Here is a 27,226-nt window from a genome sequence, read left to right as displayed (position 1 = left end):
TTTACTGGAGGAAACCAGTTTGAAAGGAAAGTGAAACAGACAATTCTCTGTACAAAAAACAATGCATGTCATTTTGTAGGTTAATATTTTGTCTTTCTATTGGTTATAAATAAAATAGTATATATGGTATAAAACAGAAAACTAGTGGTAATTTGTGAAAACAACGTGACAGGTGATCATGGCAAATGGATCTGATTTTATACTTTGCAGCTTTGTAACACAAGATTGAGAGCTAAACAAATTACTCTTTGTTGGAGTAATATCTATGTTATAATGAATAATTTTAATACCTATCACAATTCTAATACTAGGCCAGATCAAGGAATTTTTAAACATTACTTAGAAAATTAAGAACTTAACACTTGTATAAAAATTTAATTTATCAACTACATTTGATGCCAATTTTATTCATATACAATAATACAATTGTTTAATTAAATTTTAAATTGAGGTTTCTAAAAAGTCATTAATGTGCACTTTGACCTGCCCATGGCAGGTGCATTAACTTGTACCATACAAATGCCTCTTTTGTGCTATCATGACTTTACTGTGTTACATGCAAAATTTAATTAAATAACTGTTATTAATGTGTACCAATTAACTCATGTTGAAAATATAATTTATATTTCATATATTCACATTATCTAAGTTGCAACTTCTTAATTTAAAAATTAATTACTTAAATTATTACTCTTAACTTTTCTGTGTCACATGATGTTTGACTTACAATTTCTCAATTTCCAAAATTTATAACTTCAATAATAGCTTTCTACAGTTTCTATCCAATTACAAATGCAAGCTATATATAATTACAAGTTACATCAAAAAAATATTAATCTCCTACCTTTTAACATGCAGAGATAATTTTCTCAAAATCATGAGAAGGCTTTCTAATCAACCTTACATGGCTGATGAACAAGTTTATAAACAGAAAAAGCATATTGTTCTCTACAGAAAACTATCTCTTATTGTCTCAATTTTCCCACTTTGATTATTTATCACTAGATGTTTCTCATCACATTAGCATCTTGGTATTACTCCAAACATCTAACAGAATTTTCTTAACTTATTTATTGTTGACTTGATTACTTGGGAAAACTAGATAAATTATTGTAGGTTTGGGGACAATTATTCTAGTGATTGATACATTTCTTTGTGTTTTAAGATAAATCATTTCTCTGTTTGGAACATCTGTGAAAAATATTAAGGCTTATAGTAATGTTTCTCAAGTTTAATAACTGCCTTGCATTTCTTAGTACTAAACCAAGTTTTTTTCATGGGTACATTACTTATAGCAACATGGTCTTCTAAAATGTATGTGAAATATAAAAATTAAGAACTTCCTAGCTTATATAAAAAAAATTTGAATAAAATAATGGTTTAAAATTTGAGTTCATGTGATAGGAAACACAAGCTCCACATAAGGTAACAGCACATATAACCTCATCATTTGTTTACTTTAGCTCTGTGGGGAAAAGCTAATGCACTCTCACTGTGATTTATTGATTTCACATTCAGCAATGGGTCCACAGTGTAGAAATAAAATCATCACATAAAAGAAAGCAAAAAAAGGTTAGATGCTAAAGCTGTTAGAAAAATTACGTGGGAATTGTCTATTACAATTTGCAATCATTACAGGTTTATTTTTTTATATTTTCAATAATCTTTTTCATTGTAGATTAATGATTTAGCTACAGTTAGTGTTATTAGAAAAATAGTAAATAAAATATAGCCTTAACAAAAACAAACTTTAATATTCATCAATAAGTTTCTAGAGGTTAAATGCAAGTAAAATATGAAAAAGTGTAAAAGGAAAAGTATTTTTATTCTTAGCATAAAAATCACATTTCAGAGTAACTCAATGAAGGTTTCATAAGCTCACATACAATTTTAAGTAAAAAAACAATTTACTAAAAAAATTTGATTTTATGTGCACAAAAAAATCTCTAAATGTTTACTAAAAGCTTGCCAAATTTTGTGACGATACACTAAATACATTAATAATTATAGCATGTTCAGCTTCACAGTTACAATGCCAATAAGCTCATATTAGATGGAAAAAGTTAACTGATTAGCTATTATTCAGTATCCAACAGTTATCTCATCTAATTAAACTCTGCTCAAAAGCTTGGAAAGTAAGAATTACAAAGCCCTTTTCGTCCAACTAATTCAACTGACTGAGTGGTAACCATACAATGTACTGAACACACTATCTTACAATCCCATCTTACAAGCCCTTTCACTTGAGTTTTTTTAACTCTGAGCTATCATCTCTAGCTGTAAGAACTGGTGATACATTAGGCACTACATCTGGAACCACTCTTCCTAGTTCTGTGATCAAGTGTTAAACACTCAGTTTACTGCATACTTTATAACATACCACCGAATGGTTCAGAAAGTGAGGAACAATACTCCTTTTTAGTGATTGATCTTTTATCCACATGTTCAGTTATTACATTAAATTGGGTTTGATCCAAGCCTGATCAATCATAAGGTAAGTGAAGGAAGCTCAGCAAGCTGTCAATGCTGTCTCTTATTTATCATGAATAATCCAGACAAATACTTTCATCTTTCTTCTTTATTCAAATAACTGATCAAATCAAGACTAAACCACATATATTCACCATCAAGTATTCAGGGTTCATGTACCTATACAGAAATGAAATTATGACTTTTGACCACTGTGAGGAAGTTAAGTTTTTTTCTGTTTCAGCTTTCTCAAAATTTCTGTCAGATGAGGAAATGAGCTATTTAATGTTCGACTCAAACCCAATCTTCTTACGTTTGAAATCTTCCCGTTCCAATTCAGTTTCAATAACCTTTCTCTTATCACCATTCTATGGCTTCTGCTGTCTAGACTTCTCTTAAATATATCCTGTATCTTAGTTTTGTATTTCTAACAATGGTAAGCATTTCTATGGTTTTGTGATATAAAAAAACTTTTTAATATAGGTGTTATTCATTATTTTGTGAATGATTATTTTATATATATTTTTTTTTTCATAACAAGAGAATTAAGATCAATTACTTTAAAGTAAACATTACGACAGGTTTAGTTACACAAGTTGGGAAAAACTGGATGTTGAGGGTATTGAACATTGCATGAACTGTTTATCTGATAGCATATGAAACTATAGTCTCCAGTTGTCCTACTCTTTCCAAAACATTGAAAAACTTTAATCATACAATCACATAAATGTCATGAGAAATGTTTTGATTCACCCAAAAATAACATCGGTGTTTTTCTTCCACTTTGCTTACATTTCAGCAGAGGTTTTAGATAGTAATGAAACATAACAGCACTGGATGACAAATTAACATCACTTTTGGATTCAAACAATTTATGTCACTTACTAAACTTTAAGTTAAGGAAGACACGTGAATAATTTTAACAGAAATAATCTTCAGTAACTCCCTGCATTTAAGTCTAAGACCTAGCAAGTATTTAGCACTAATTTTGAAACCCACTACAAATTATTAAGGATATAAGAGTTATAAAGCATGAGTATTACATTTAGTATTTTTAAAAGTGAATTTACAACAGATATATTCAGGTAACTGTGTATAAATTCAACATTGTGTTGTTCACTACTTAGTGATTATCATATTGTTGCATCGTGCTACTAGAACCTCCTAAGTTTTTCTCATTGTTTCATTGAGTATTTTTGCATCATAATTTCTTCTAATTTTTAGAAGGTTCTAGGTTCAGTGAAAGTAAAATAATCACAGATTATACTGTAACAACAGAGCAGAGTAGTTTTGTGAATTGTGTTCTGAAGTTATTGAACAAACTTTTGTGGACTTTTGATGAAAAAGAATTATTTAAAGTCCTGCACACAGCATATGATAACCAGCAGTATAAAGAATGTACATATACATTTGATTTCTTTTAATATATCATTTTAAAACAAGTGGGCTATTTGCTGTTCATTTATTCTTTAAATCTATTCCAACAAGTCAAAAGAAAACTATTGTAAACAATCTGGCTCATAAAGCTAAAGACCTGACAAAGGATTTTCTTTGTAACAAAGCCATATCAATTTTGAGAGGTTCCTTTAGAACTTTTTTGTCTATCAAATCCAGAGCTGCAAAATATCATGGTCCAATCATTATGAATTGACAAATTTTGCACCAATTCCCTTACAATATACACCAACAAGATCTGCATCCATGTGTGATAACATCACTTCATTATCCTTAAATTCTTTGAGGAAAGATTCAATTTCTCTAGCAACTGAGAGAACAACTGTGGTTTGGATATGAAGATATGAATTAACAGCTTCATAAAAATTGTCATATGGTTTTAATTTTGTTGTATTTTTTCCAGGCACTAACTTATGCTCTAACACAGTGGTTCCCAACCTTTTTTATGCCCCGCACCCCTAAAAAATTTTAATATGTTCTCGCACCCCTCACAGTAATTATTTTTTTAAGAATAAAGATGAAGGTGGTCAAAACAAATTTTTATAATTAGTTTCTAATGATATATAAACAAAAATGAAACATTTGGAAAAGAAAAAATATTACAACAAACTAAAATTGCATAAACCCTACATAGCCTATAAAAAAATTTTCATCCATGAATGAAATGAAATCTCGCACCCCCTGGAAAACTATCTCGCACCCCTGGTTGGGAACCACTGCTCTAACATAAAGAAGCAGGGACAAGCACTCTTCCACGATACTGATATTTTCCAACCACTGGTGCTTATAAAACTTTAAGGGACAGTCCAAGCATTTGATCTCATTTTTGAAATTGCCTCCTTACCAGTTTATCTCCAAATTTCCAGTAAGCTGCTATGCACCAGTGTCTAAAAATAAAACCATTGTGAATGTTGTAAATCATAAGATCCAACTTACATTCAGCATCTTTTTGGTTGGTTGGTTGGTTTGGTGTTTTATGGCACAAAGCAGCTACGCTACCTGTGCCAAACATCCAGTAAAATTATTAAAATTCGTAAAAAGGAATCAAGGTAAAACAAAACAATTTAGTTTTTGTAATAGAAATTTAAACGGCATTAAATCCAATTTTTATGTCTAGTTTACAACAGTAAGAGAGAAAGTAAAGTAATACAAGCTTTAAAAGACTTTTATATGCAAAAACGGCTCGTTTGGGTTGAGAAAATATTTTACATAGAAAATATAAAAAATATAAAAAATATTTTCTCAACCCAAACGAGCCTTTCAAGTCCTTTTTTCGAAGTTATTTGACATCACAACAAGTGGGTTTCTCGACATCACTGATTATTTAAAAGACTTTCTGTAGCTTAATTATAATTATTATAACTCACCAAGATGACTAACAGGTAACTTCAAACATCAACATTAGCCACCTGAAATTAGTCTTTCCAGTTATGGTTTTGAGTTATTTGACATTACGGCCATTTTTCTAAATAATAAATTAACTGTACTTTAATTTGTAAAAAGGAACCACGTTAAAAAAAAAAGTCTCATTTATGAATTAAAAACTTAGTGTTAGAAAGGCCAATGGCCTTTGAAAAACTAAAAACATTTGTAAGGTAAAGTGTCACCATCACCAATAACACTGTCCAACATTAGGGACAAAACATGTCTAAAATGGTCCTATTGTTGAGAGTTGTAATGAGAGCAAGAGAGTAAAATGTGGGCCATTGTGACCTGAATGTCACACAGACAACACATTGGTGCATCAGTCCCAGATGAAAGGAAACGATGAGTTAAAAAACTGTGACGAATGCGTAATTTGGTAAAGACAACATCCTCTTTCCAATCCTTATGGAAGCAAGACGGCAAAAGTCCAATAGAGGATTTTATATGGGAAAGCTTGTTTTCATGTTGCTCATTCCAAGTCGACTGCCAACTGACACAGAGCTGAGCCTTGAATACAGAATCAAAAGTCCATGTACAGAATAGGCACAGCAGTGATAGTGCCAGAGCAGACAGACTTAACTGTGGTATCAGCGAGCTCATTCCCACGGATACCAATGTGACCTGATATCCATGCATGCCAAACACACGGGTGAAAGTTTAGATCCCAGAGAAGGTAAATTGAAAGAAGGGAACCTTCTCTGGGAGGTACCCTCACCACATACAGGAATTCACATCAAGGTGCATCTTTTTGGAATGAGTTTATTGGCTTCAGTTAACAACATTACATGTAATCGCCAACCAACACTAGGTCTGCTCATGAATATCTGCAATAAAACAATTCTTAAAACCAAGGTCTTTTATAACAAGGAATAACTTTTCCAACAGATCAGTAACATGTCTGTAGAACTATAATTCAATTTATTGTGTGCGGATAATTTTTTTATCCCAAAGTAAACACAAAAATCATACTGCTTCATTTGAGGTATTTGTACAAAATCTTATCAAACAAAAGAATATACCTATAAGAGTTTTGGATCCTCTGCTTCAGTATGTAAGTGAAATATGAAGCTAGTCGATATACAACCAAGTATGATGTTTTGTCTTTCCACGTGAAAACGTTTGGCCAATTTCACTGTTGAAGAACATACTCTAAGTTTGGCCTTGCATTATTTTAGAAAATTTTTACTAACTGCAGGTGTTAATGTAGAAATGCATATCTAAACTTCATTAATATTTGAAGATAAACTGATCTAAATTTTGAAACATTTTCCAAAATCTTTTAGAATTTTCAATATTCAAGGTGTGGAAATAATGTTTGAAATATTTTAAACTTTTTAAACATCTATATGATGTGGGAATTCTTGTTATTTTACTGGCTGTCCTTGCATTTTTCTTTCCAGACAATCATCTGTTTGCACTGATCACAGAAGTAATCCATACATTCCTTGACTACACCCATAAACATCAAGAAAGACATCTGCTTAGCCTTTACTCACACGAAATATATGAGGTTGTCATAACCCCTTCTCCACATTAATTCTCAACCAACAACTGCTGACAATTATATCCTAACTACCTGTAGTACAATGTGGTGTATATATACTCAAGGACCACAATACTTGACTTTTTTTTTACCATATGTTATATGAAAATGCATAAATACTAAAATAATAGTAGATTCAGAATAATACTATATTAAAAGACAAAGACAAAAACTTATGGTACATTAATATACTAAAAATACAAGTTTATGCTACTGGCTTAATATAACTGATATATTATTATTTACACTTGTATCTTACCTGTACTGCATGGTATTAACTGCTACTGACATATGACGAGGTTGTTCAGGACAGGTATACAAGTTACGATCATCTTCTGGGATAAGGTCAACATCATGAAAAATGAAACAGTCATAGCTGTATTGCTTTAAGGCCTCCACATATCCAATGTTCATCAACATTGCTCTATTAAATCGACCACTTCCTGCCTAGATCATTAATAACAGTTGTAAGATTTAATAAGTATTTTTTTACTGTAAATAACTAACTGAAATAGTTTAAGTTGTATTTGAACTTTTTTTTCAAACTTACGTAGAAGTAAGTACAGCATCAAATGCTAACATTTTTCAGGCTTTTAACATGAGTACTCACATTTCTATTAAATAATTTATTTAGACTATTACTACTTTATTTTTAATTAATGCATATTTAATAAAACAGGTTAGATCCTGTTGTTTATTAAATGTCTTGCACCTACAGAAGGCTTAGGTAAGTGATCTGAAAGCTCATGCATTAATTGAAAACAACTAAAAAACACTGATTGTCCAAATAAATTATTTAATACTAACATACAGTCTCATGCTAGAATTAATAATGATGTATAATCTTAACTATATGAACAAAATTATAAACATTAAATATCTCCTGCAACAAAAACTAACTTGTTCAACCACATATATTCCATAGTCAATATGCTGCCTCATCAGCATTGGATGAATATTATGTAGAAAGATTCTTAAATGTTCTTCTCGATCCCGATAGGGAATGATGATAGCAACCTTATAGCGAGGAAGACATTCACTTGGTTTAAATCTTCCCCCTGGTTGCAGCTCAGGATACAATGCTTCAAGTTCTTTAAATGGTGGGCAGTCTTTCATAACTTTAAGTCGACCCACTGAAACAAACAAATAAAAAGTTAAACAATTCTGTTACCAAACTAGGTAACCTTAAATGACTTCATTAAAGCTAAGTCATTCTCTGCTGTAAAATATTCAACATAATCCAAAACTAAAATCTCTCCCTACAAGGAAATTAAATACTGTTATACTGAACTTAAAAAAATATTTCATACACTGCTAAAAAGAAATCTTCAACTTTTCATAATTTTAAATTGATGCACTGAAACAGACCTTTTAATAAGTAATCATAACAACATTTGACTTTAAATAAACCTATGAAAGCAATAATGGGCCATTTATAGTACTATCACATTTTAAAATAGCTCCTTAATAAGATACTTGTACCACATGGAAGCAAATGATAGTTATTTTCTGTAACTTGTAACTTTTTCTTCTTTACATATTCCCTTTTATATTTGACACCTACTATTTTTCTTCCATAGTTACTGGTGTGTTTTTATTATTTGTTCTTTAAAATGTCTTCCTGTTAAACAAACTTAAAATGAACACAACCTCTGGAAAGAGAACTGCTACTACTGAAACTGGTAAATTGAAACATTCACATTTTCTCAATTCATTGCTCACTACAACATTAACTTAGCAGTTTTAAACCACCTTGGTTAATCTCACCGGTTCACTTCACCTATACTGTGTTGTAGTTCAAGGCCAAACCCATTGTACCTTACAATGGACCACCTTTATCACCATTGCTCTATTAAATCGACTGCTTCTTGCCTGAATCAGCAATAACATTTGTATTACTATTAACCTAAGTATTTACTGCAATACCAAAAGGATTGTTTGGTATTGCTGCAATACTGAATACAAATAACATTTGTCAAATATATAAAAGTATCAAACACACAAAAAAGCTACAAAAACATACAGTAACACACTTTTGGGTGGAATTAATTCAGATGTTTATTATGAAAACAGACCTAGTGCTCATATTTACTTATCCACACATCTACCTTACAACATATATAAACTGTCAGATAAAACCTGCAGAAAATCTGTAATGGCCTGTTTAGTGCAGAAAAGAATTATCTGCTTCTGAATTACTACCTCCATTCTATTATAGAGGAAACACTAAAATATTTAGAGTATTCTTTCAATCCAAAATAAATTTTATATTATATTTCCACTAATCTGTATTTTATAGACTTAATTATTCTAAATATGAGAGGTTAGTTTTTTTGAAAGGGACTATATTATTTAACAAAATAATGAATTGGTTGATTGGTTGATTTCGTGTTTTATGGCACAAAGCAGGTAGGTGATCTGCGCCAAACGTCCGGTAAAAAGTTAAAAATAAAGTAAATGTAGTAAAATTCATAAAAGGAAATGAAGGTAAAACAAAACAGCATTTAAAAACATAAATAGCATAAAACCAATGTTGACATCTAGTCTACAATGTTAAGAGAGAAACCACAGTAAGAGAAGCTGTAAATGACTTTTTGTAGCATAATGGTAATTATCATAACCTGCCAGGAAGACTAACAGGTAAGTATAAGAACTACCATTAGTCACCTGAATTTGGCCTTTCCAGTCTTGGTGTTGAGTTATTTAATGTTACGGCCATTTTCTAATTTCAAATCGAACTAGAGAGATTGTGATTCTTAAAAGTGAACCACAATAAAAAGGTTTAATGAATACATTTAAAACACTTAAATGACGTTAGAGAGATTAATGGCCTTTAAAAAACTAAAAACTTTATTAAGGTGGACAGTGTCACCATCACCAATAACATTGTCTAATGTTATGGACAAACCTTGGGACAGAACATGTTTAAACGGAGCCAAGCCTTGAATACAGGACCATAGTCCACGTATGGAATAGACACAGTGGTGATAGTGCCAGAGCAGATAGATTTAGCAGCAGTGTCTGCAAACTCATTCCTGCGAATACCAATGTGGCCTGGTATCCAGAAAAACTGGATAGAAATAGATGCTAATGAGAAAAGGGCCATTTGGTTTTGAATATCAGCGAGAACAAGGTGTGAACCAACGTGAAGTGATTCCAGGGCCAGTAGAGAACTAAGTCAGTATAAATAGTACAGTTGGAGTACTGCTTCGCTTCAATATGATCCAGGGCAAGAGAAATGGTATACAGTTCAGCAGTGAACACAGAAGCTGTATAGGGGATTCTGTGTGCAACCACCAAACAGCAACAAACCATGGCAAAGGCCAAAAGGAGTAATGGCAGATTGTCTGTTCTGAAAAAGTATGGCCCACCAAAAAAGAAAAACACAACCCCAGGTAAGATGCTTTGGTAAAGAATGAAATTTCTAAGAATATAGTAAAGACAGTCGCAAACGGCAAAGGTGCAAAGAAGGTTCATGAGATTCTACATATAATTTCTGAACTGGGGAGGTGCAGAAAGCCCCAGTGAAGAATCAAAGTCCTTGATGATGAATGGGATCCAGCATCTTTACAGCTGATGGTCTGGCAGAGCCATAGACCAGTGATCCATAGTCTAGTTTCAATCAAATAAGAGCACAATATATCTTTAACTTAGAAAGTTGATCAGCTTCCCAACTGGTGGTAGACAGGACACGGAGGATGTTCAGTACTCTTGTGCATTTGACCCGTAGCTACTTAATATGTAGTATAAAGGTCAGCTTACAGTCAAAGATAAGCCCCAAGAACTTGGTCTCAAAACCCACAGGCAGCAAAACTTCACCGATATGGAGTTCAGGATAAAAGTGAATACCCAGTTGGCAGCAAAAGTGCATGCAAATGGTTTTAGAGAGAGAGAGAAATTAAAGCCGTTTGCCGTGGTCGACTTCAGTACACCATCGAGGGCAGTTTGTAGTTGCCGCTCAATATATCTCATGTTCGACGACTGACATGAGATGTGAAAGTCGTCAACATAAAGCCCGTTTACAACAGTGAGAGAAAGTTGTTCAGTGATGGCATTAATCTTTATACTGAAAAGTGTGACACTCAAAACACAGCCCTGAGGGATCCCAAGATCCTGTAAAAAAGTACAGGAAAGTGTCAAACCCACATGAACTTGGAATCTCCTGTCCATTACAAAATTAATAAAAATGGGTAAGTGGCCACATAACCCATATATATGGAAGTCTCAGAAAATGCCATACCTCCATGTTGTGTCATAAGCCTTCTCAATGTCAAAGAATATTGATATAAGATGTTTTCTTTTGAGAAAAGCTTCTCTGACTGACATTTCAAATCAAATCAGGTGGTCCATGGTGGAGCGCTGTCGTCGGAACCCACACTGAGTGGGCAAGAGAAGGTTGTTTGATTTGAGGAACCAAACAAGACGAGCATTAACCATCCTCTCTAAGGTCTTACAGAGAAAACTCTTTAAAGGAATTGGACAGTAGTTTGAAGGAATCTCAGGATCTTTCCCAGGCTTAGAGAAAGGTAAGATTATAGCCTGGCACCAAGCATTAGGAAAAACATTCTTCTGCCAGATCCAGTTTAAACAATTAGAAGAATATTAAGAGAAGCAGAAGATAGATGGCGCAGCATGCCATAGTGTACATCATCTGGTCCAACAGATGTACTGCCAAACCAATGAAGGGCCAGTTTCAGTTCCACCAATGTAAAGGGATGATTACAGTCACAGAGACAGTCAGTTTGAAAGGAAGAAGGTGAATGCTCTGCCAAAGTCTAGATGCCCAAGAAGGTGGAGGAACAAGCAGAAGTGCTAGATACCCAACAAAAGCTTTCACCTGGAGTATCAGCTATGCTCTAGGTATCAGCCACTTCTTGGCCATCAGAGAGTAAGATCGAGATGGGGACAGAATTGTAGTGCCCACTGACCTTACAAACCCTGTCCCATGTGACTCTGAAACTGATGGTAGAAGATATGCCAGTTGTGAACTTAATCCAAGATTCCTTCTGGCTTTGATGTCTTACCCACCTAGTATGTGCACAGGTCCACTGGAAAGCATTGCAGTTTGAAAGTGTGGGATATCTACAGAAAGTATCCCAGACCCGTTTTTGAGCCTTCCGTGCCACGTGGCAGGCAGCATTCCACCACGGACGAGGATATAGGGGAAAATGTGTCATGGTTTTAGGAATACATTCAGTAGCTGCTTGTATAATACAGTCAGTTACTGCTGCCATACAGTCGTCTATTGATGGCTGACAGACAATGGCAGGATTGATTTCTGAGAGAGCAGTGAAAATGGGCCAGTCTGCCTGATCCAGCTTTACCAGGACATGCAGATTGGGTGGCATCTACCATGGCCAGTCTCTCTCAAAAGTATAGGAAAATGATCACTGCCTCTTGGATTATTGTCAAGCCTCCATGAAAAATGGGAAAATAACGAAGGGGAGCAAACATGAATAGCAGTAAAGGACTGACTAGGTCATGAAAATAAGTAAAAAAACCAGTATTGGAAAAAGAAAGGTTGTGATCAAAGAGCATATGCTCAACAGAGCAACCCCTCCTATCAATATCAGCACTTCCCCAGAGGGGATGGTGTCCATTAAAGTCCCCCAGGATCAGAAAGGGAGATGGCAACTGTTCAATGAGAGCATCAAGGTCTAATTGATTGTCTCTCCAGGTGACAGGTATAGAGAACAAACTGTGATGGTATGACCCAAGGAAACACGGATGGCTACGGCCTCTAAGGATGTGTTGAGTGACAAAGACAGGGTGGGCACATGCTGATCAACCAACAGTGCTACCCCTCCATCACACAGCCTGTCATTTCTGAACAGAGAAAACTGCCAAAAGGTGACTGTATCAGCAGGTTTCAGAAATGTTTCCTGTAAGGAAAGACATGCAGAATGTTAGGAAGCAATCAGTGTTTTGATGTCATCCAGTTTAGAATGTAAACCTCGACAGTTCCATTGTATCAAGGTGGCCATTTTTAATGACGTGTAGGCGAATTGGCTGGAGAGCCCTTCTGTTTAAGACCACATCTTTTTTCCTTACTGTCCTTATTCAGAGGAGATCTATCGACTTCCATGGATCCTGCCCTGGGTAGGTCTTTGTTGTTGGAAGGGGATTCCAGTGACTGAGGATGCAAACGAATGATTACTTTGCATCTTGGGGTGGGAGAAAAAGATGTATCCGAAGAATTGTCTGTATCTGGAACCAAAGGATGTGGATCTTGGAGTTTGTTGGAATGTATGGGAGGAACAGAGATGAGTGTAGAAGTTGATTCATCAACTTTTTTAACCACGGAAGTCAAAAGGCTTTTCATTTGTTTTGAGAATGATTTTCTTGGAGATCTGTCTGCACTCCCATTGCAGTTGTGGAACGAAGTGCAGCAGCATATGTCAGAGATGAAGTGGTGGACAGCAATTTCTGAGCCTCAGGATAAGTAATGTTATGAGTCATTTTCAAATGCTGCACCTCTTTTTCATCCAACCATTTAGGGCAAGAACGAAAGTAGGAAAGGTGAGAACCACTGCAGTTGACACAATGTGGGTTTGTTTCACACTCATAGACATTATGATCCTTGCCACTACAACAAGCACATGTCAGGGAACCACGACATGATGTCTTTGAGTGACTGAACCTCTGACACTGGTAACATCAGAGAGGATTTGGAATGTACGGCCGTACCCTGCAATTTAGACAACCTGCCTTGATGGTGGCAGGTGCACGTGGGATGTAAATGTCAAAATGAGGATATTTGTCAGCAGTGTAACTCCATCTTTGCGAGTGGAGATGCACCTCACTGCAGAAACTCCTTGAGTGGAGAAATCAGTGAGAATCTCCGACTTGGGGAAGTTCTTCAAATCCTTCTCAACAACTCCTCATGATGAATTCAAAGTAGCATGAGATATAACCTCAAAGGTATATCCCCAATTGCCTTTGAATGCAAGAGGAGCTGTGTTCGGATGTGGATGTTTCCATTAGCATGTCACCAGGTTGAAGCTTCTTTACTAGTTTCAGAGCCAATAAGCCCCTTCTGAATGAAAAAGGGAGACATTTGCCCTTAAGATTTGCCTAAAAGATAATGTAGTATAAGCAAATGAGGTACAACAGGTGTTACAGATGTTGAAGATTGCTGCTCAGAATCTACAAGATGTGGTTGTTTACCTATGGACTGTTTTTTCATTATTTTATTTGCAGGATCCATAATAAAAAAAAAAGATATTTCAGTGCCTACTGACCCCACCCACCATGGAGTCCTACATGGAAGGGACACACTACAATGCCACACAAGGACACTGCAGCAATACCAGCAATTCAAGAGGAGTTCACTGTGTTGGGATGTGGATGTTTCAACCAATGTCTCCAGATAAAAGCTTCTTTACTGACTTTGGAGAGCCAGCAAGACCCTCCAGTCCCTTGTGAATAAGAAAGGGAGGCATTTGCCTTAAAGGTTTCTCTGAAAGAAAATGTAGGATAAGAAAATAAGGTACAGCTGGTGGTACAGATGTTGAAGATAGCTGATCAGAGTCTTCAAGATGTGGTCATTTACCTATTGACTATATTTTCACTATTTTATTTAGATTATTATTTGGAGGATCTACAGGAAAAAAGAAAAGTTTGGTGCCCACTGACCCCACCTACCATAGAGCCCTATAAGGGAACACACTACAATGTCAAGCAAGGACACTGCAGCAACGCCAGGGTTTCGTGAGCACTACACCCAAACACCAGCATCAGACACAACGTCCACAACACCCGTTGAGAACTTCCAACACTGGTACTTTGTTGACCCTAGTCCAAGTGGACCAGCTGATTGATACAAGGAGGGGGGCCACCCAAAGGCTGCCCATCTACAGGAATTCAAGGCCAAAGTGGTGTGTTAGGGTTGGATCCCTCAACCACCAGGATCCTCTCTTCCCCTTCACAGGTTGCCACGCATGACAAACACGTGGGTGGATGTTTAGATTCCAGAGGAGGTAACCTGAAAGAACAGAACCTTCCCTGGGAGGTCCCCTCACCACCTACAGGAATCCACACCGAGGGGAATAAAATACTGAAATTATAGGTTATTGGAGGTATTAAATATTTACTCCAAGTGACAGCTTTACCACTTTCACTGTAATAACAAAAAACATTTCTAGAAATTATGTTAAATCCATAGATCATCATAACAATAAATACCTTAAGATAATGCTTTGCCAATACTGTACAACTTGTGAGAGTGTACAGCATATACCGGTAAAATTTCATTGTTGTTACTGTCTTACAATTCAAAATGTAAACATCTAATGGTCTTTTGTTTTGAATCCAAAACTGCTAATGATTGTTTGGTTGCCTCTCCTGGACTATCAGGAAAGCTATAACTTTCCAATGTTCAGTGTAATTTCTATGATGTATGTGAAGTCATTACTCCTACATGCATCACCAATACAAGATTTATTATTACTTTCGGGCACATTTAAAGTCTGATTTCACTTGCATAGTTTTATACAGTAGTCACAAGTAGTTTCTCAATTACTAAACTGAAAATGGGTTATACATCAGAACTACAAACAATGAACAGGATCACAATAAATTGTTTTTGTTCACGTAAAAAATATTACTCAGTTTTAGTATGAAAATTAATTGGAAAATTGTTCCAAGGACCAGACTTCATAAAAATTGTATATGAATAATATGCTAAAAGTATAATTCATGGACATTAAGAAGTGGTACATAAGCTAAAATAAACATTTTTCTTCAGTGCTGCAAGTAATAAAAAGATCATGTTTATGAAATGGTAACAAAAAATGAAAACAGGCTAGTGGCTGAGGATGTGAAGTGCCATTGTTCCTGCCACAGCATACAAGTAAAACCATAGAAGATATGCTAAGAGGAATCAGGTAATTCAAAAATTGATTAATATGTTTCATTTAAATTATCTAAGAACCAAATATACATGTTGTCAATACAGTATACTTGAAATTTTGTTAATGTTAACTTTTGAACATATTTGTTACATTTTTCTGAACTGGCTGTTGGCTACCCCCTTTTTTTTTTTTCTGATTCAAGAAACAGCTAGCTAGCTAAGCAGATATTTTTTTGTCTTTCACTGAAGAAAGAAAGTCAACAGGCCTTTTTAAGGCTTTGAGGTCAGTTTGTAGTGAAAATAAGGGTAAATAGTGAAGACAGAAAGTTAACTTTTACTGCATTGTACTTTTAGTACTTAATTCATTTTACTTAACTCTTTTTGGGGCCTAGTGTTTTTCTGTTCAGTAATCTTTTATAGGTTATTGAAAATTGACCAAGACAAAGATCTGTAGTAAGGCAACCAGATCCACTGGTAAACCACTAATATTACTCCATAAATACCAATTTCTTACATAAGCCAAGGGCAACTGCTCCATCTGCAAGTTTAAATCTGCAGGAACAATGTCAACCAGTGACACAGAATATGACATAATTCCAACCAACTCATGCATGAAATCCAAGCAAATCAACACCACTATAACAAGTCAAGACCAAAGCTAGCTCTCAACACACCAAAACAGTTACCACAAGTAAAGCTCTCAGATCACCTCCAGCAGTAATCATCAAATGAATTTTTGGCTCATATACATCACTACACCCATGCCAAAATTAACACTAATAACTGCTACTAAATCAAATCATACAAAAACTTCAGGCCCTGAGTCAAAATTCTCAGCCTTCTGACCATCCCTTGTTACCTCTTGAAACTTCTAGTAAACTTTGAGACTACAAACCAAAATACCTACAAAGAAATGTAATAATTCGAGTTTGTGCAACATAATATTTTTAGTATGTTTTAGATTCTTAAATCAGTTTTCAGATTTTCATTCAGACAAATGAGAAAAAAAATCGATGACTTACAAATAAACACTCAAAATGAAGGATGCTACAAAATCTTTATGCTATATTTTCAGTGTTTTAACTTGCATGTTAACTAGAGAACCTATAAAATGAAATCAGGAACATGTCATACTCATGTTCAATGAGTATTGAACAATATACATTGTTCATGAATATGAAACTTGATGAAGCACTGAGTTACTTCATTAAAATATTTATAGAGAAGTTAACAAATACTGAATTATGAATAGTTAGTCATTAAGTTATTCTGGTTTGTTAACAATTTAGTACATTTCTATTAAACATAATTAGTGTATTAGATTTCCACCAGTTTCAGAATTTATAATTACAAGTTTATTTGTGAACTTAGATCAATAACTTGGGTCAAAGTGAACATATCCTGTAAAAAATGTTATTGGAAAAATATGTTTATTCATTAGCATTACATGGATTGGACTGCTAATTATTTTTACCAAATAATTTAAAACAATTTGTCCAACAACAGAACATGTTAAATTACTAGACTCAAAAGTAAGATTATTTTGTAGAAAACCAAATCAAATTTTAGTTTCAAGATGACATTAAAAAGAAAAATTGGGAACTATCTTATGTTATAAAACAGTTGAAGGAGGAGCAAAACTGAGACAGATAATCAGAAGAACAAGACACAAAATACAACTAAGAACAATGATAAATCTGATTGAATACAAGATCCACAGAGATATTAGGGGCATGAAGAAATCACACAAGTTTGAAGAAGCATAAAGTACAGAAAGGCTCTGACGACAAGACAGAAGTGCAAAAAAAGAAGTCAAAGAGAGAACAAAACTTTTTCAAAGTAAAATTAGTAACCAAAAAGTACTAATTGGCCACACCTCTTTTTGCATTTACAAAAAAAATTCCAACCAAGTACAATGTTTATTATTAAATATGGAATAGAAAGACCCATTATATTATATTTTATTTGGTCTTCCTATTCCATATTTAGAAAGCCCAAACATTTTAACAAAATATGTAAAGTGCAAAGGCAAGTTCAAAGGGAAGGGCCCAAAAGGTTAAGGCATTCCAAGATCAACAAACCAAAAAAAAGGATGAGACTAAGGTGATAGCAATATATGAAGGTAAACTTTGTAGACATACCTTGATGTCATCCAGGGTTAGAAAAGATTCCATGGTGAATTGGGATAGTGAAATGAAGTGTTTGGGGTGAGAGAAATCAATTACAGGCCATCACTCCCTGGTTTTCTTAGGGAAAACTGAAAAGGTAGGAATAAAAACTCTGTGAAGTAAGGGGAGCAGGTATGAATTGTGTTCTGCAATAACAATGCCCAAGCTGCTTCTTTCAGATCCTTGGGATCTCAAGGAGGAGGGAAGGAAATGGGGAAAGAAGAAACCAAAGGGGAAGAAGAGGGAGAAATGGGAATTGGAGGCATATGAAACTCTGATGGAAACAACACACAGGCTCAATGGTATATGGAGCAATATCATTGTATAACATCTCAAAACTGGGGCCATAAGTAAATTCCTAAGAGAAGGGTAAATAGAGCTGATCCAATACAATATCACAATGTGCAAGGTCTCAACAAGAAATCAAATAGTAAACAACAAAGTAAAGGAGGAAATTGAAGCAGAAGTGAAGGAGAGAAGAAAGAGGTTATATCTCCAGAACCTCACAGAATGATGTGGAGAGCCTCAGGCATGCAGTAAAGCTACGAACAAAACACCATCACCAATGACATCTAGGAGAGGAAGTGCTACTGAACCTTCTGTACTCACATCTGGAGGAAAGCCACTCAGCAGTCTTACAAAGAATATGCTGAGGGAAGGAGCATCATCAATGAGATTATATATAATTTTATGCACAAAAGACAACACTCAACTTAAAAAGCTGGATTCTACCAAGGCGACATAGAATGGTTGGATAATCTTTGCCACAAGAAATGAAAAATATCAAGATCTAAGCCAAAGGTCATCTATCATTATAATTTTTTGAAGTATATTGCTAAGAAAACAGCCAATTCAGTAGCTCCAAATAACCTAAAAGCAGAAAATCAACCTGCTAAGGAGTCCCCAGCTTCCTGTTGAGACCACTCGATCACATCCCTAAAAACTCCAAATTATATGAAAGGATCATCTTTACACACACACTAAAAGATCACTTATTTTGACTTCCAATTTTAAGTATTTATTGGAAGGTGGTGTGTGTTTTAAAACTCAAAATACGTGATTTCCTTTTCCTTTTTAAATACCTGATGTCATCAAGCTTCTTAGAATTAATAGAATATTTCTGCTCACTAAAGTGGGCCATTTATATGCAAAAACAGCTCGTTTGGGTTGAGAAAATATTTTACATGTTCGCTCTTCTATGTAAAATATTTTCTCAACCCAAATGAGCCGTTTTTGCATATAAATTTCTCAACAAGTGGGTTTCTCGACATCACTGAAAGTGGGCCATGGTTAAAGCTTCAAAACAATTCAAGATTAGAGTAAGAGATGGTGGAGTTGTAGTACCTAAATGTTATATTATGATGTAAAAACCATAAATGATAAATGAATTTTGTTACTATTCTAGCAATGACAAGACCAACAATATCAACATTATTAAATATCAATCACCTCCATCAATTCACTGTTCTGCAAATAAAACACCTTATGGTCAGCGAGCCGAAGCACAAATTCTTCATTCAGCCTGTTGTATAAGTAGACATACCACATAATCCTGTCTCAATAGTCAACTTAAGGTGCTAGAAACTTTTCATCAGCCATGGTTAAACATGAAAAAAAGCATCTGAATGAAGATTTGTAGAGACAGCCATCAGATATTCTTTTATCTACTTTCAGAGAAGTGTGAAAGTATGAAGTAAAATACTAGTTTTTAGTATTTCAAATAATCTCATATTAACCAGCTGGCATAAGAGAGGCTTAAAAGTCTCCACTAAACACACGAGCCTTAACATGTCTATCATAGAATGATGAGGAAAATTAATTCAAATAAAATCAATTATACTTAAATTGGAACTCAATGAAAATATTGTTTCACTAAAATCAATTTTAAAAAATGGCAGTACACAACAAATTCTAAAAACCCACAAGTGAAACCATACAATCTCAGGTGTTTCATCCTCTAAATTCAAATTTTAAAAAATCTTAAAGCCAGCATTTATCATTCACATACTTACCAAGCTCTTTCTTAAGATCACTTAAAGTTAATGCCTCTACAACATATGAAGGCAACTCATTCTAAAAGCTAACCATCCTGTTAGAAAAATGAAACTTAGCTGAAGATGACTCCTGCCCTGCTAAAACTTATCTTTTTGTCCTATAGTCCTACTAGTCTCACTTGAAAAAACATGATGCATCAACAATATCAGTTCCTTTTACAGTCTTAAATATCTCAATCTGATCCTCCTCCAACTCTTTATTCAAGAGAAAACAATTTAAATTTTGAACATCTTATATGACAACCCCTCCATCCCAGGTACTATTCTACCCTTCTCTAAATCTTTCCAACAAATCAATGTCTTTCCGAAGGTAAGAAGCCTAAGACTGAACACAATATTGCAAATGTAGCCTAACTAGTGAACTGTAAAATTAAATTATTATAACCTCTTTAGACTTCTATTCAATACCAGCCATCTTTATAATACAAAGTGCAAATAGGATTTTGGGTATTAAAACTTTAATTAAAATAAAGTACAGAACAACATTGACTTTCTTAGGTAATCTTCAGGTTAACAGAGAGTTTGCATCTGACCATTGTTGGACATGTCTTAGGAACAAGAGTGTAAATAGGTATGAGATTGTAGGGAAAAAGACAATGCAATAGTTATGATAAACACAAATGAATACACTCAAAAAATGAAAAACATCTTATCAAATACAAATAAATTTAAGCCAACACACACAACTCCAACAAAAATACATGAAAACCAATTAAATGAAATGCTACTACAAATGAAAAAAACAACAAAAACACAATCTCAGAAAACCTTTATTCTTACCTATTCAAAACTGACTCGCAACTATACGGCACTCCCAAACCTCACAAACCCAACTATCCACTACAACTCAAAATGTTGACCTATGAATCATTTAACTACACCCTTGGGAAATACACAGCATAGACATTTTCTAAATATGCAACATCAGGCAGCTCCTTTTTCAAAGACTCTTAACTTTAAATCCATTCTTGATTACCTAAACCATAAAGCCTTAATGGCCAGTTTTGATGTAATCTCCCTCTTCACAGAAGAGCAACTACAGAAGCCTATAATATATCTTTATAACTTTATATTAAATACCCCAACCCAATAATAAACATTCCCAGCAACAAACTATTTTTAATGGTATTAGATCAAAAGAACAGCATTAATTTGCTTTTTGTGTTAACCCTTTCTCTATGGGTTCAGTATAACGTACACAAGTTCATCTACACATTTATATATGTAAATTTTAACACAGCATGTGTATCTTCACAACGTTTGGTAGACTTTTAGTAAAAATTACAAGTATTTTGTCCAAAAAAGTTAGATTTTTAATGAAATATTTTTAATAAGGATTTGTTCGTGAAAATAGTCTTTTTCACTACTAGTCTAAGTGCAAAGTGATTTCATGTTATGGTTAAAAAAAACATTTGTCCCAAAAATACCATTATTTGCATAATCTCTGAAACCACCAAAATACATTTCAAATGCTTGTTTTCAATAAGACTATATTTTTTGTTGTTTTCTATACTCTTAACTATGTGGGGTCTGTCACTTCACCAACCTTGTAACCATCATAAAAGAATTAGGAAATATAAATAATGCTTATGTGGTACAATGACTACAGATTATAACAGAAAAATACACATGTTTAGTCTAAATAGCTTAAATCTCATAACACTTGTATATATATATATATATTTTTCATTATATTGACCTTCCAGTCATACCTAGACAAAAGCACAGCTTGCACTGATGCAGTGCATATGCATTCATGTTACCATATCTAATAATATAAAATTGACTTTTAGTCTTTCCTGTCTTGACTATGTTTTAGTGGATTAGTATTTTGTAATATACAGCCACATTTCAATTATACATTATTTATAAGTATATGGATTATTACTATTAAGAAATAAATTATTAAACTTGTTTTTTTAAAAATATACAACAAAGCAAGAAGTAAAGCAAACACTTATCTCTTCTCACTATAACCTTTGAACTTATTTGCTGCCAGACACAGGTTGCTAAGCCTTTTACAATTTCATAAGTGGAGGATAATCAAACTTTTTTCATTATGTATATAGTTTAATAATAAAAAAATCATAAATAACTACATTGATACAATAGAATTCCACTATAATTTATTAAGCTTAGTAACTAAGACGTATGTAGATTTTAAAAAATATGAAACTTCAAGCACACTAAAAACAGAACATACTTTCTGAAATCTTGGTTTGAATGAATGTGGTAGCTTTTCAATAGATTAACATGGTTGACAAAAACTACTCTGAGGACATTCTAAACTGTTGATTGGTTATTCATTTGTCATATACTGTAGTAAGAGTATAAGGGACTGTTTAAAAAAAAAAAAAAGGAGAGTTGAATGAAGCTACCATGTTTGATTCAGTATACAAGCCACATCTCAGCAAAATAAAAAGATACGAGATTCTTATCCTATATTCTAGCTTAATATTAGTAATTTGAGTTCCTAATTTGTACAAAACTACAGACTTAGTATTTTCCCACCACAAACATAATTTTAAAAGTTCTGCATTCAACACACCACAGGACTCACTAAAATTAATATTTAGGTGTTCCTTTAATAATTACTTTTAAATTAAGAAATTAACTCGTAATATTATAGGTTGAATTATAACCTACAATTTGATTTCAAACTTATAGACAAATTCACAAAATAGTAGTCAATAAAATTTTGAGTGCAAGTCAACAAACACAATGACTGGGCCTTTGACCAGTGACCTTTTGGAAAAGGGTTAGTAAAGAAGAGGTACTGTGGTTATAAATAATTATTCCAAGATGTTCAGATTACAGTCCACATAATGATTAAAAACTTGCATTATCTGCAATGATAAAATCTTATACAACAAAATTTATTTTTATATAAAAAAACAAATTCAGTCCAAAGTTAACATAACACCTTACTCCACTCAAAACATTTAATTGTTAGAGCATACACAACTGTATAAATATTCACACACAAGTAATGAAATCTATCATAACACCTGTAAAGAGTTGCACTAAGCACAGTACGTAAATTCATGGTATTCCAAAAAGAGAGAAAAAAAAAGTGGTATATTTAACCAACACGTGTTATGTAAACAACCAAAACCAAAGTAGATCACCAAGTATAAAGAAAAAACCAGGACTTAAAGTACTTGTTAACGTGTTAAAAAAACATCTTACATGTGACTTCTTGTTAAAAAGCTAATTACTATACAGTATTTGAACATAAATTAAAAAATTGTAATAAAAACTTAATAAATGTTTGAATAAAATAATGACATTAAATTGGGAACAATTCTCATAATTTGCCTAATAATGCTTGTTTGCTTTGTTTTACTTCACTATCTTATTGTAACAAGTTTTAAACAAAAGATAAAACCAAGTAAACAAAAATAAATACAGTTTAAGTCAACCCTAAGAGCATATTACAGACAAATAAAAAATAGCCTATAATGCACGAGATATTTAGTTACTATATCTTCTCATACTATTTTGTAAAAACTAGTGACTGAATATTAAAGATCTTTCACCAAGGTATTCTGTTGTTTTTATCTGTATGAAACTTATTATTTTATTAAGTATATTTAAATTATATATATCACTTTAAAGTTTGAGGATGCTCTTGACAACTCCACTTTACACTTTTTTTAATAAATGGAAAATAACTATTATGTAATAAAAGTGATTAATAGTATTACACAAATGATTCACATACTTATTGAGGGAAACAAAAGATTAAAGAAAGCAAACAAAATAGTTATAACAACCATTTCTATGACAATTCTTAAAACCTAGGTTTAGGTAGATTAACTTTCTAAAGCTTAATTTCTTTCAGGTATAAGAAAAATGAATTACCTTAAAATAATAATCAAGTTACCTAAAGATATATGTATCTTCAATCCCATTCTAAGTAATTTATCACATGCCTTGGTGCAGGAAAATGTTTTAAATATGAAAGAGTAAAACAAATGACATTAAGTAAAACTTACCAATGCAGATCAAAAATCAATATATTCTACCTTTCTCCAGTGCAAGTTTCATTGTGTAATACTGTAACAAACCAGGGTTCCATGTAGCATGAGCTAATCTTTAAGAAATCTTCAACCATTCCTGTAATTTATTTTCAAAACACCTTTTACATACAATTAAAATATAAAACAGCTTGACACGAAGAAAAACTTGTCAAAAATTGCAATATAAAATTTGAACCACAAAACAAACATCTTAAATAGGATAAAAACCTCAGTCAAAATGTAGATTTCTAAGTAAATATAATTTACTTTTGGTTTTAATTCTTTTATTATGAGTTATTTTGTTTTTTTCAAACCAATCTTTGTTATGTGTACAATGGTCATAAATACAAAGAGGAACCTGGTTTGTTCCTTAATTCTCTGTTCAACTTTGCTCATTTCTCCAATTATTGTATACTATACAATTATATTGATAAATATTCCCATGATTAGAAAGATCTAAATAAACTTTTCTTAATATACTTTTTACCAAGTTTTTGGAAAAATAAAACTAATTAATTGCATGGTTTGGTTTGTTCTGAATTTTATACAAAGCTACAAAAGGGCTATCTACAATAGCCACACCTAATTTATCAATGAAATACTAGAGGAAAAGCCATTAGTCATCACCAACTTTTGGGTTAGTCTTCTATCAACAAATAGTGGGACTAATCATCACTCAACTGAAAGGGCAAGCATATTTGGTGGGGTGGAGATTCAAACCCATGACTCACAAGCTGCAAGTCAAGCAACATAACGCTCCGGGTCAGGATTAGTTGTATGTCTCTGAAGTTTTGTGTTAAACAGGTCCACATATTGGTAAAAGTCCAATCAAATTATTTGTATTCACACTTCCAGCTATACTTTCATGTACACCTTTGTTATTGCTTTTAATTGCTGTTTATGTTTTCTATTTTCTGGTTTTGAAAAAGAAAGGATTTTTTGTCTCAATAACCATTCATTTACCTAGATTACCTTCACTACATAATTAAATGGTTACATTGTAAATACTTGTAATGGCTAATTTCCTCTCACATTGAAAGGGCTGATTCCCACTTTATGTAACTGTTGTTGTAAAAGTATTAAAAACTTAATTTCTCTTTAATATTTAGAAATCTAGATGTGTATTCACCTTTTAACCATATAAATGATATTTTTAGGTAAATATATATATTTTAAAATATCTGCTACTCTCTGTTAAAAACTTGCAAAACATATCAACATAGTGGTACTTTCATGTTAGAAAAACATGTAGATTCTAGAAGGTTTGATAGAAACAAATTACAACCTTATAACCTAGATTTGGGGTTATAAGGTTTGTTTTGTTTCATTTCTAACATAGCAGTACCAGTATGCAATGTTCCCTCTGATCTTCGCAGCCACACACCAGCCAATCAAGTTCCTTGCACATCCTCAGTAATGGCAATAACTTTCAACACATTAATGGCCTTAATGACAGTGACAGTTGATAGGCCTAAGGCCCCAACAACTGACTGGTAGCATTTCAAAATGGCTTAATGACCTAACAGAATCAATGATCTAAAATTACCCTGCCCTCCCCCCAAAAAAAAAGGGAGGGGGAGGAAAAATGATAGTGCACATCCCCACATTGCCTTGATACTGGCACACATGGAAAAATTCATTCTACACATGGATACTGAAACAAATTAAAAGGAACATTGTTAGTACATAACTGGATGTAGAAACATTCCTACAGCTTTCACCTTCAAATGCTATTTCAGAATGGGTGGGTATGAGGTGATGAAACCTATAGCTGCTTGTAATGGAAGTAGTGGTACCTTTACCTCCAATATGAAATCATTGTCATGAATAACACAATTTCAGCAGCAACTTTGCAGGTTTTATAATTTTCTCCGAGGTTGATATTGTGTTATTTGCAGGGTTCTGAAAATTTCTTGCATGACAATGCTTGCTACCTGACCTACTGAAGTGAATAAATATTTTATGTTTATTCTGTACACACTATCTCCTCTCTTACAACAGTTCTTATTTGATGCTGTAGAATGAAAAATGGCCCTCACTTACCTTTGACAGCCACCTTTTAAATACTGATGTACTGCAAACTATCATCCTAGTCATTAATTTACATTTATGTCAGATGGCATTCTCCTTTATAGTTTTTTGATAAAATCTGGAATAAACTACCAATCAATAATATTTCCAATGGACTTGTTCTTTAAATGAAACTTACTCAATGTTTTCTCACTTCACAAGACTCAATTGAAGCAATACCAAATGTCACAAACTACCAAAATATACAATACACAGGTTATCATGGTGACTGAAAAATGTCACTCAAAATTAAAAACATTTTGTAAAGATTAAAACCTGTATTCGATTTACTTTGGTTTTTGAAATGTAAAATTTAAATCAATCATCAAAACTATTCATTATTCTTCATAAACTGCTAAGCTGATCCTCAGAAAATAATGATGGGCATATCAGTCACATCACCATTACCAAGTTGCAAAAAAATTACCCAAATGATAAAAGTTATAAGCACCACAAGAGTAGATATATTCTACAATTTTGAGAACTTCATTTCAGGATAAAACCAAAGTATCACGTTTTTCCTCTATTAACTTTACTGGATTAAGCAGACAAAAAAAAATGCAAACCTGATTCAAAACTTCAGGACTTGAAGAAAGATCTAGTCACAGCCCACTTATCAGATCCCAGTGACTTTAGAAACATTTCCATCCACAAACAGACTAGGTTAAACAGCACCAGTTATTACACAATGAATCCTGCTCTGGAAAGAAGTATACCTGAAAATACAAACTAAGGAGGACCATGTAATTAAGACTACTGTTTCTATTTCAAGTACTTCACAAAACACTCAAGAGTATAAGGTCCTTTTAGAAAAGCACTTTTAAATGTTCAGTTATAAAAAAGTTTTAAATATTTGTTCCAGGGCCTACTTACTGTTAACATGAATGTAAAAAGGTAAAAATAATTTATAGTTGCTCTTTTCCTAAAACCCACTAAATAGTCACATAGTCTGAACAAAATGCAACTTTTAAAATAACAAGTCTTGACACTCTTAGTAATAAAATTAAAAATAACATCTATAACAATCAAGGTGTAGTAACTGATTTGATAAGCAAAGTCAATGGTTCAAACTTCACAACATCCATTCACTTCTTATGACTTGTTTTACCTTTGCAGGATGAAGAAGCATGGAAGTTTCCATAAATTTTATCACTGGTTATTAATAACCT

General features: G+C 33.3%; 1 protein-coding gene across 5 annotated transcripts in view; it reads right to left on the bottom strand.

Moving 5' to 3' along the window:
* Positions 1-27,226, bottom strand: part of beta4GalNAcTA (beta1,4-N-acetylgalactosaminyltransferase A) — a 51,352-nt gene that overhangs the window by 10,452 nt on the left and 13,674 nt on the right. For 3 of the 5 annotated variants that reach the window (XM_076481413.1, XM_076481414.1, XM_076481415.1), the window contains 2 exons: positions 7,793-8,025; positions 7,152-7,339 (listed from right to left, as the gene is read on the bottom strand). In XM_076481413.1, coding sequence (XP_076337528.1) covers positions 7,152-7,339; positions 7,793-8,025 — 421 coding nt within the window. Of the gene's footprint in view, positions 1-7,151; positions 7,340-7,792; positions 8,026-23,963; positions 24,085-26,623; positions 26,787-27,226 lie in introns of all 5 variants that reach the window. The other 2 variants (XM_076481417.1, XM_076481416.1) reach the window with 2 other exon arrangements.

The sequence above is a fragment of the Tachypleus tridentatus genome, chromosome 13, assembly GCF_004210375.1.
Source record: "Tachypleus tridentatus isolate NWPU-2018 chromosome 13, ASM421037v1, whole genome shotgun sequence".
Classification (NCBI taxonomy): Eukaryota; Metazoa; Arthropoda; class Merostomata; order Xiphosura; family Limulidae; genus Tachypleus; species Tachypleus tridentatus.
The sequence above is the reverse complement of the archived record's forward strand: the minus strand, read 5'-3'. Positions and strand labels throughout refer to the sequence as shown.